Below are 9,725 nucleotides of genomic sequence, written 5' to 3' on the forward strand. Positions count from 1 at the left end.
AACTCAAATATTCATAACTACATCCCTTTAAACATTACACTGTCATCTTTTCCCATATCCTTCTCTGGTCGCCTCTCCTCCATTATTGACTTTTATCATTGCAGTCTTCAGTAGGTCGGCTGCCTTTTCCAGCCTAGCGTCGTCACCTCCTCCTTCGTTGCCTCCAGCTTCCAGATCAACCGTCAACTCCAACCCAACATCGTCGTCATCGCCTTCTTCGTCGATGTCGTCATCACTCTATCCCCTACCCTTCTTTCTCTATGTATATATATAAATAACATATATATATTCAACATATTTATTAATGTCTCAATATATATTTAACATTTTTATGAATTAAACCTAAATTTAAACATAAAGCATTGTATTAATATATTTTTAAATAATTATATTAATTGATCAGCATATAATGATAAAACTTTTATTAGTTGGACATCAATTTATAATTTATTTTTATTAAAAATTAGTATTTTATTAATTTTATTTGTATTATTCAGCAACATGTTCATTTTATTCTTTTTGTTAAGTTCTAATAATTTATCAATTTTTTCAAACCAAACATATAATTATATAAATGACAGTTTAAAACACATTTATCCAAATATGATATCAACTTAAGTACTAGCTAGCTTTTAACCTTTACACAACTTATAAGTCAAAAAGTTTATAAGCTCTTTAAAAAATGATAAGTCAAACAATCTCTTAACCTTCATTAACGGCTTATAAGTAGTTAAATCGCTCAACCAAACACCCTCCAGCCTATACTTGGACGAAATAACATTTGATGACAAAAGTACTTGTGGCTAACTTGATATGATTCTAATAACAAATCCGTCAAATATCTATTATAGATTAAACAAATACAAGAGCCCTGTGTTTTTCATATTTGTTTTGTGCTATTTACCTTTTAAATATTCTTTGCTATGAGTTTCATGTATTTGAGATAACATTGGTTATTGATGTGTTTTGTTTGAACTAATCGAAAGGTCCATCTAGTGAGAAAATAATGACAATTTGAGTTGTGTTAGAAGTGGAATGGTATTTTGAGCAAGGGAGAGTGTAATAAATATATAATAGCAGGCAAGCGCCTCTCTCTTTATGGTTAACGACAACTATTGAAAATTTGAAGTTCTCAAGCATTGCAAATAGGTTCGTAAAGTGAGTGTTGGCATCACCGGCCCCTAAGCATTATCAACCTTTCCGGAGCCCTTAGAAAATTTCGTGCAAGTTAAAAAAGGTAAAATTTTGTGCAAGTTTGGGAAGCAGAAGATGACTTACATGTTCCCCCTTTGCATATGGTCCTCCCAGTAAAAATTTCTTGGACAACCTCCACTAGTATTTTTAAGTCATGATTTATGTTTCTTGTTTGAACCTGCAGCGCTGCTGCTGTAGCGGCTACCAATTCCATCAACTGCTCATAATCTATCTCACTTGACCTGTATTTCAACTTCATCCTGCCTTGCATCCATGACTTTATACAGAGAAGGGATTGTGTGTTGTTATGTGGAATAGAGATTCGATGTTTGTCGATCTCATCTCCTTTGCTACGAAACAAGTCCTTGGGAGCCACTGAAGTTGTTACGTGCGTGAATTTAACGAGCTCTCGCTCAGCCTTTGCCACAGCAAACTATGGTTCCTGTCGTGAAGAAGCTCACAAGAGAGAGAATCGAAGAGATAATCGGATTCTATTGCAACTAATTATAGGGGAAAATTCACTGCCCGAAGCTTCATTCATCTTCCATTTTAAATTACAGTGTTAATTGACCCACTAGTGCACAACCAGCACATCACCAAAGAAAATGGAAAGCATGCGAGAGTGGAGCCTAGAGAAATCAGAAACTGTCAACTACTAAGCAGTCAAAAACAACTAAACAGTAAATGAAACAATGAAAGTAAAATACTGGGATAAATCATGGCATGGCGATTGTGGCACAATGCACGTAACAGAAGTGGCTTGCACGGCCAAGAAGTCCTGAGCCATAACAGAAAGCCGGGGGTAGAAGGGTTCTACAAATGTGTGCAAGATGTTCATGGCATTCTTCTCTGCTGAATTTAGCAGCATTCTACCACCTAGTGTCTCCTCGTATTTTTTGAACTCAAATGTAGACATTCCTTGAAATAATCGAAAGGTTCATCAAGTTAAAAATTAATTCAAATGTAATTTGATTTATGACTAGTCCTCAATAAATAAAATATGCCTGAGTACTTACGACAGAGTGAAAAAAAAAAAAAAACTCACAAAAGCCCTTCTCTCATTATGGTAACATATAATAACTATTGAATTTTGACCATTATAATTAGGTTGGTGAAAAATGTATTGGAGGTCAACCTTAAGCATTATGGCCCTTTCTGGAGCCCTTGGAAAATATTTCTAATTATATTCAATTCACGAACAACATTGTTTACATCCAACCTATCTTGGGGTGACTCCATGGAACATGCCACTCCAATCTTGACCATACGAATCAAGCAATCATTTTCGTTACCGCCATTTCTTAGGCGGGTGGCTGCCCTTCTCCTGTCGTTGCTAGTCGAGGCAGCCACTTCTTCTTCATCATTGCACATGAGTTTCGGATCCACAATGTCTATCACATGGTCAGGTATGGCCATCCTTGCAAACGTGTGGAGATTAAGACCTGCCTCAAACATCGACTCAGTTGGCCTTTTACCTGTCACCATCTCCAATAGCAAGATCCCAAAGCTGTAGACATCCCCGTCTCTTGAGACCTCACTTCCAAGCCCATACTCTGAAGGTTTTCAAAATAAATCATCAACTGTCGGGGCTCACCGATTTAGCATTGATATGGATTTTGTTATGTTTCAATAGCAGAAAAATTCATTTTTCTGCACTATTTGGATGAGATCTACGTGTCATCGTTGGCAAAATATTAATCTAAAGAAATATAATCAATTGTAATGATTACCTGGAGCGGCATAGCCAATGGTTCCTCTCACGCCCACTGAACTGCTTTGATTTGGATTCATTTCTGACATTAATCGAGCCAACCCAAAATCTCCAACATGGGCAACCATGTCTGCGTTGAGAAGAATGTTGCTTGGCTTTATATCACAGTGAATAACTGGTGTGTGGCAGTGGCGATGTAAATACTCTAGTGCAGAAGCCACATCAATGGCTATGTTTATTCTTTGTAGAAGATTAAGTCCCGTGACTTGATTGTCTTGGTGGTTTTCTGTTTCTGGATTTGGATGCAACCACATTTCCAAACTACCCCGGGGCATGAACTCGTAAACTATAGCTTTGAAGTCATTGCCTTGAAAATCAACACTTGAACAAGAAGTCAAAATCTTGATTAGATTTCTATGTCGGATTCTTCGCAAGGCTTCACACTCGGCCATGAAGCTCCTGGATGCCCCTTTGCGTTGAAGGTTAAGCACTTTGACTGCTACAATTGTTTCCCCCAGTATTGCTTTGTATACTGAGCCAAAACTGCCCGTTCCAATCAAGTATGTTGAAGAGAAGCCTTCAGTCGCTTTGAAGAAACTATCGTATGATATTCGATCGAATGACTTCATCGATGACGAATCAAAAGTTAAATCTTTGTTTTTCTTCTTAAAGCAACAAAGTAATGTCGATGATACCACAACAGCTACAATCGCCACAGATGGGATAGAGATCAACAAGATGATTTTAAGAGACGTTTGATGTTTCTTCAATTGTTTCATGGTGCATGTTGGCAGGTGTAATTCAGGTACGCCTCCACAAAGTCTGGGATTCCCTGAGACTGATATCCCAGTTGCATTTGAGAAAACTCCTTCGATTGGAACATCACCCTCAAAATCGTTGAAAGATAAATTCAGATTATTTAAAGAGAATGTTGCCAGGTACTTCGGGGTTTGACCAGACAAGTTGTTCTTAGAAAGATCCAAATTCAAAAGACCTCTAAGGGACTGCAACGATGAAGGTATAGATCCTTTAAAGGAGTTTCCTTGTAAGAGGAGGGCCACAAGACTATTGCAACTGCCAAGCGTGGTTGGAAGCTCACCGAACAAGTCATTTTGAGATACATCGAGCTCTGCCAAATTTTTCAAATTACCAACTTCTAAGGGTAGGTGCCCAGAGAAATGGTTCCCTGCTAAGTTGAGTGAAATTGAAAGAGATAAAATGCCAAAGAGTTCTCTAGGAATGGCTCCTGTCAGGTTATTGAAAGAAAGATTCAGCAATAATAATCGTTGGCAGTTTCCGAGGGTCACAGGAACTTTTCCTTGCAATCTGTTCTCTTCTAAGCGAAACTGGATTAAGGATGAAAGGTTTCCTATTGTATTGGGAACATCTCCTTCTAGCCAGTTGAAATTAAGAAATAGTACCCGTAGGTTTCGAAGTTTACCAATACTGTTGGGAATTCTGCCCTTGAATTCATTCTCACCCAGGTATAGAGTAGATAGTCTTGTTAGATGGCTTATTTCAGAAGGGATCTCTCCATGTATATGGTTTCCTTGCAAGTTTAAGAAATAGATTGTGGCTGAGAGGTTGCCGATGCTCTTTGGCAAGGATCCATTTAGTTGGTTACCTGAAACGTCCAATATTTGAAAATTTGTGCAGTTGACCAATGATAGAAGAAAATCCATTTCGTCTGGTTCGCCAGTCCCCAAATTATTTTCAAATAAGTTTAAAATTTTGAGGCGAGGCAGGAGTCTGAAATCAATTGATATTTTCCCACTAAAATAGTTAGTTTGTAGGTCAATATGCTCTATATTTGAAATATTGGGCACTGATACAGGTAAGGGTCCTACAAGATGGTTATTACTGAACTGTAGATATTGAAGCTGGGGAAACATAGAACCAAGTTCGGATGGGATGCTGCCAGAGAGTTGGTTTCCTCCTAGAGAGAGTACAGTTAAGGATGAAAGGTTGAAGATAGATGAAGGTATCTTACCAGAAAGTTTATTGGAATTCAACCAAAGGAAAGTTAAATTTTGGAGCTGGCCTAAGGCCTCTGGGATGGTTCCTGTGAAAGCATTGGAATTGGCATTTATAACCTCAAGGGACGTAAAATTTCCAATGAAAGAGGGAATCTCACCGCTAAAATAGTTTGTTGCCATTGTAAGTCGAATGAGCTTTGACAATGAACTAAGCTCTGCTGGTAGTTTACCAACCAACTTGTTCGTACCAATTCGGAATTTCAAAAGATTGGAGCAGTGAGATAAGTTGGTTGGGATTTCACCTGTCAGTAAATTATTATATAAGGATAGTTCCTGTAGCCTGAATAGATTGCCAATTTGCGGAGGGATTTCGCCTTGAAAGGTGTTGTTATTGAGGCTCAAAACTCGAAGGAAGCTCAAGTTTCCTATATAAGGAGATATGAATCCCACTAACCTTCTCGCCTGCAAGTCCAAGATGGTGACTCGCCGGTGCCGCTTGCCACATGTAACCCCTTCCCAATTGCAGAAGTTGACATAATCGTTCCATGAATCCATAACTCCTTTCGGATCGTGAACAATCTTGGACTTGAAGGCCAATAGTGCCAAATGATCTGTCTCATTACCACTCCAAGTAGCAGCAGTCGTGAGAAGAATTTTAAGCTGCAACAAAATTGGTACAGCCAGGATAAATATGGTTCGGAGGTAAAGCAAATGGCAACACATTGAACTCATTTTTGAAAATAGATGGATATGCCAAAGACTTGCATCATTGGTGTCCATTTATAAGCGTTTCGAGATGGGGTTCTGTCGTGCTCAAAGAAAGAGATGCCGTGCTCAACGGGATTTTGCTAGTCTTTCCGTAATTTCTTTGGGGGCACTTTTTTGGTGAGTGATGACATTGACACATAAATGCTAGTGGCCACAGAAATTTTGAGTTCTCGCTCCCGTCATCTTCTGTCACTTCCCGGATGCTTGTACCCATAAATAATTTTAATAAAAAGTTCCAACAACTTTTTATTAAAATAATATTATTCTATAGAAAAATTCCAATTCCATAACAAAAGTCTAAAGTCTAAAGTCTAAAGGTCCTTTCAAATAACAGTACATGAACTACTGTGAATATTTTAAATTATAAATTTTAAATATTAACATTTAAAATTTCTTTATCCACGTGTTCAAATGGGTCAAAGTCCAAAGATATTTCAAATTTTGAATCACTTTAACCTCTATTTTGATTCATAATAAAATATTTTATATTAAAAAATAATTTTAAAATAAAAATACTATTAGTGTTAGTGTTCTAATACTAAATTTAGATGACATCTAATATAAATGTTGGGACTAAAGATATAATCTTGTTTATTATTTAAATAATTATATCTTCATTCATATTTCATATTCGCTGCTGACGCCATCAAGGCCTCTATCATCATTTGTCGTTGTTGCAGTCACTACCGCAGCCTCCATCGTCGTTCTCTGTTGCGCCTTTCTTCTTCTTCTTCTTCTTCTTCTTCAACAATTGCGTGGTGACAGATCTAGTTGCCGCAGGCGTGGGAGGCAAGCAATCGGTCGGTCGCCTTCCTCGTGCAGCCGTCGCTTCTGCCATGGCCGATCTAGTTCCCTCTTTGCTGCCATGGCCGATCGATTTGTTGCTTCTCCACCATGGCGATTGGGCTTCTTCTTCCTTCTTCCTTTCAATTTGCTTTTTCTTCTCAACCGTGGGTCATTTCTTGCCATAGCCATGGCCAACGACCTCTGCTCTCTACCATGGCCGAGAGCTTCGTGCTCGACATAGCTGGCGTCACCAGAGGCTATGGCTTCGATGCCATGGCCACCATTGAGGAAGCAAGTCGTACAAAGAAGAAGATGATGATGATGAAGTGGCCGACCAACGGTGATGGAGAAGAAGAAGAAGAAGGTGGCCCAAGGGGGGAAGAAGATGATGGTGCTGTTTCACGCCCTTCAACCACGCGTGTAAGTCACACGCGGTGCTGATTGTACACCCAAGTGTTTCATAGGTCCAAAATTAAAATTTCAGTTTCTGAAAAATCCTAAATTAAAATTTGAGGGGGTCAATAGGTCCCTCCTCAAGTTTAAGGAGCTAATTGGTTAAATAAGGAAAGTTGAGGGATTGGATATACCTTTAGTCATTCTTTAAATATTTCTTCATTTGATCGAAAAATTTTGACCAGATTATTATTGAGCATTCATTCGAGATTTATAGAAAATAAATCTTATTAAAGATTATGCTCACCTCTCGAGAGTCAAACCATACAAACACTATAATTCTTAAAAAATAGACATAAATACACTATTAAATTTACTTATTATTCTATTATTTACTCTCTTAATATTGAATATTAATATGTTCATCAAAATTCATTTTGAAAGATGACTCTTCTCCCACAATAGCTTAGCAAAATCACAAGATGAATTGAATTAACCCAAGTTTGAGACAACAAATTCAGCATTAAGTTTGGAGCCATGTATTTTAATATACAAATGTTAGTTTATTTGAATTTAAATTTATTATTATATCTAAATAAAATAACCGATAGAGATGTTTTTAAAATAAAAAAAATAAAAGAGAACAACTTAAAAGGTTAGGCTGCATTCTTTTTATTTTTTAATTTTTAGTTTTGAATTTTGAATTCATTTTCAATTTTCTCTTTTGAAAGTTTATTTTTAAAAAATTAAAAACGTGTTCTTTTTGTTATTTTGAAAAATTATTTCTCAAAACATAAAATTAGAAAACACATTCTTTTTGAAATTTTGAAAATAATTTTTAATGATATTTTATTTAATAAATTTGATTATTTAGTAAATTAAAAATATTTAATGTTAATATATTATTAAAAAATATATACATTTTAAAGTTAATAAATTTTATAATATTTTTTTCTATTACAATAATAAAATATGAATAAATAAATAAATAAATGTGTTTTGAGTTTAGAATTTGTTTTGGATGAAAACACTCAAAACAACTTTTTATTATTTTGAGTTTTCATTAGATATTTTTTTTTGTTTTCAAAAATGTATTTTTAAAAATAGTAAAAAGAATACGTTTTCATTATTTTAAAAAATTAAAAACTAAAAATAATTTAAAAATAACAAAGAGAACAAAACCTTAGGGTTCTTAGTCCCTTAAATGATAGAATAAATAAAAGAATGATAAATTATAAAGTTAATTGAAAACTAATTATTAATATCCTTCTGTTATGTTACTTTTTTAAAAATATATTTTACATCACATATCCCATATTATTTGGACAAATTATTTATATGTTTTCAATTTTGAGAGTTATCAAAATATTTAATGGATTTTCTTTAAATAATTAAAAATTTAAAATAAAAGTTCATCGAATAGCATTGACAAAAACAGTTTACTTTTAATTTTTTAAATAAAATTTTAAACGAAATAAGATTTAGTGTAGTGATAAAGTTGTTTCAAAACTAATTATTATTTAAAGATTATGAGTTTAGATTTTATTATCAATTCTAACGTCTCATTTTTTAAACAATATACATGAAATATATTTTTAATAAAATATTTTATTTACATAGTTTTATTACGCTATGTTCACTTGTATAATAGTATAAAAGTATAGATAAAGAAAAGAAAAAAAATTACACTTACTATATATGCTAAGATTTAAGATATTTGTAAAAATTACCCTTAATATTTTAAAAAATATAATAAACACTCTTGAGATTTATTGTTGTGTCATAATTTCCATTATCATTTGTTAACAAATTAAACATTTAAAATTCATCAAAATATTTTTATATTTAATTTTTTTTCTCATTTTTGTTATAATTTATCTATCATCTCAAAATTACTTCACTTCTTCAAATAATAGAAGATTTTTTATAATTTTACCAAACATTAGGACTAGTGTTTGTAATTTATTCTAAAATAAATAGAATGAATTTAGAAGGACTGGGGATTTATCTCTGCGGTGACATCGTTGTTGCTGGCTTGGCGCCGTGATTCCCTATCATCTTCGATCATACTGATGAAGACCAAATCTGAATTCTTAGCTCTTTAATTTTGAAAGTGATCTACCATGTTGTTTGAAGATTCAAATCTGGATCACCATTGACGGTACTATGCATTCGGCTCTAATTCTCAACGTGTTATTGAGTTGATTCATACAATTAATTTTTTATCAATTGCTCTGTGGTTGTTAACTTGTTAGGACCACTGTAATAATTGTTCTTTCCAAACAAAAAAAAATTGGTTCTATAAGACACGAAGTTATAAAATGAACTAAGTTCGGCTGGTAATCGTAGAAATTCGAATGCCGTGCTCAACGGGAGTTTGCTTGTCTTTCCTTCCTTAATTTCTTGGTGAGAATTTGATTTGGAAGTGCACCTTTGGGCATTTTCCACTTCATCATGGCCACAAAGAACAAAGAAATTTTTGTGGTGAGTGGTGACATTTGACATTGGCACAGGGAAAGGCACTGAAAGCAATGAAAATGGATGTGGTGTGATGTGAGTGAAGGACTAGCACTAGCCTCCTCCGTATGATATACTCAATTTAGACTTTAGACTTTTGCTATGGAATTGGAGTTTTTCTACATATAGAATAATAATATTATTTTAATAAAAAGTCATTGGAACAATACTGCTTGCTGTATATAGTCTTCAAATTATTTATGGGTCCGTCCAACCATCTTTTCTCCGTGACTGAAGATGGCAGGAGATTGGAGATGCTTGCGTGACGACCGCTCACCCCAAAAATTTCTCTCTGGCCATGATGACTACGTAGCCTTGACACCCTATGATTCTTATTTTTCTTTAAATCGGCCTTTAATTTTTTTTAAAATGGGGCAAAC

The 9,725-nt window shown here is 34.7% G+C and overlaps 1 protein-coding gene across 1 annotated transcript; it reads right to left on the reverse strand.

The window, feature by feature from the left end:
- Positions 1 to 2,286: 2,286 nt before the first annotated feature.
- Positions 2,287 to 5,613, reverse strand: LOC127794807 (putative receptor-like protein kinase At3g47110). The gene is made up of 2 exons (XM_052326061.1): positions 2,925 to 5,613; positions 2,287 to 2,747 (listed from the first exon to the last, which is right to left on the reverse strand). Exons 1-2 carry the CDS (start codon positions 5,611 to 5,613, stop codon positions 2,338 to 2,340), a joined length of 3,099 nt encoding a protein of 1,032 aa, XP_052182021.1. The 3' UTR covers positions 2,287 to 2,337.
- Between the last annotated feature and the right edge of the window lie 4,112 nt (positions 5,614 to 9,725).

The sequence above is a fragment of the Diospyros lotus genome, chromosome 2, assembly GCF_014633365.1.
Source record: "Diospyros lotus cultivar Yz01 chromosome 2, ASM1463336v1, whole genome shotgun sequence".
Classification (NCBI taxonomy): domain Eukaryota; kingdom Viridiplantae; phylum Streptophyta; class Magnoliopsida; order Ericales; family Ebenaceae; genus Diospyros; species Diospyros lotus.

What these genes read in the sequence shown, in the direction of transcription:
- LOC127794807 (XM_052326061.1), bottom strand. Translation starts at nt 5,613, where the DNA reads ATGAGTTCAATGTGTTGCCATTTGCTTTACCTCCGAACCATATTTATC. An exon ending in CATTGGCTATGCCGCTCCAG is followed by an intron (nt 2,748 to 2,924) that starts GTAATCATTACA and finishes GAAAACCTTCAG; the next exon opens with AGTATGGGCTTGGAAGTGAG.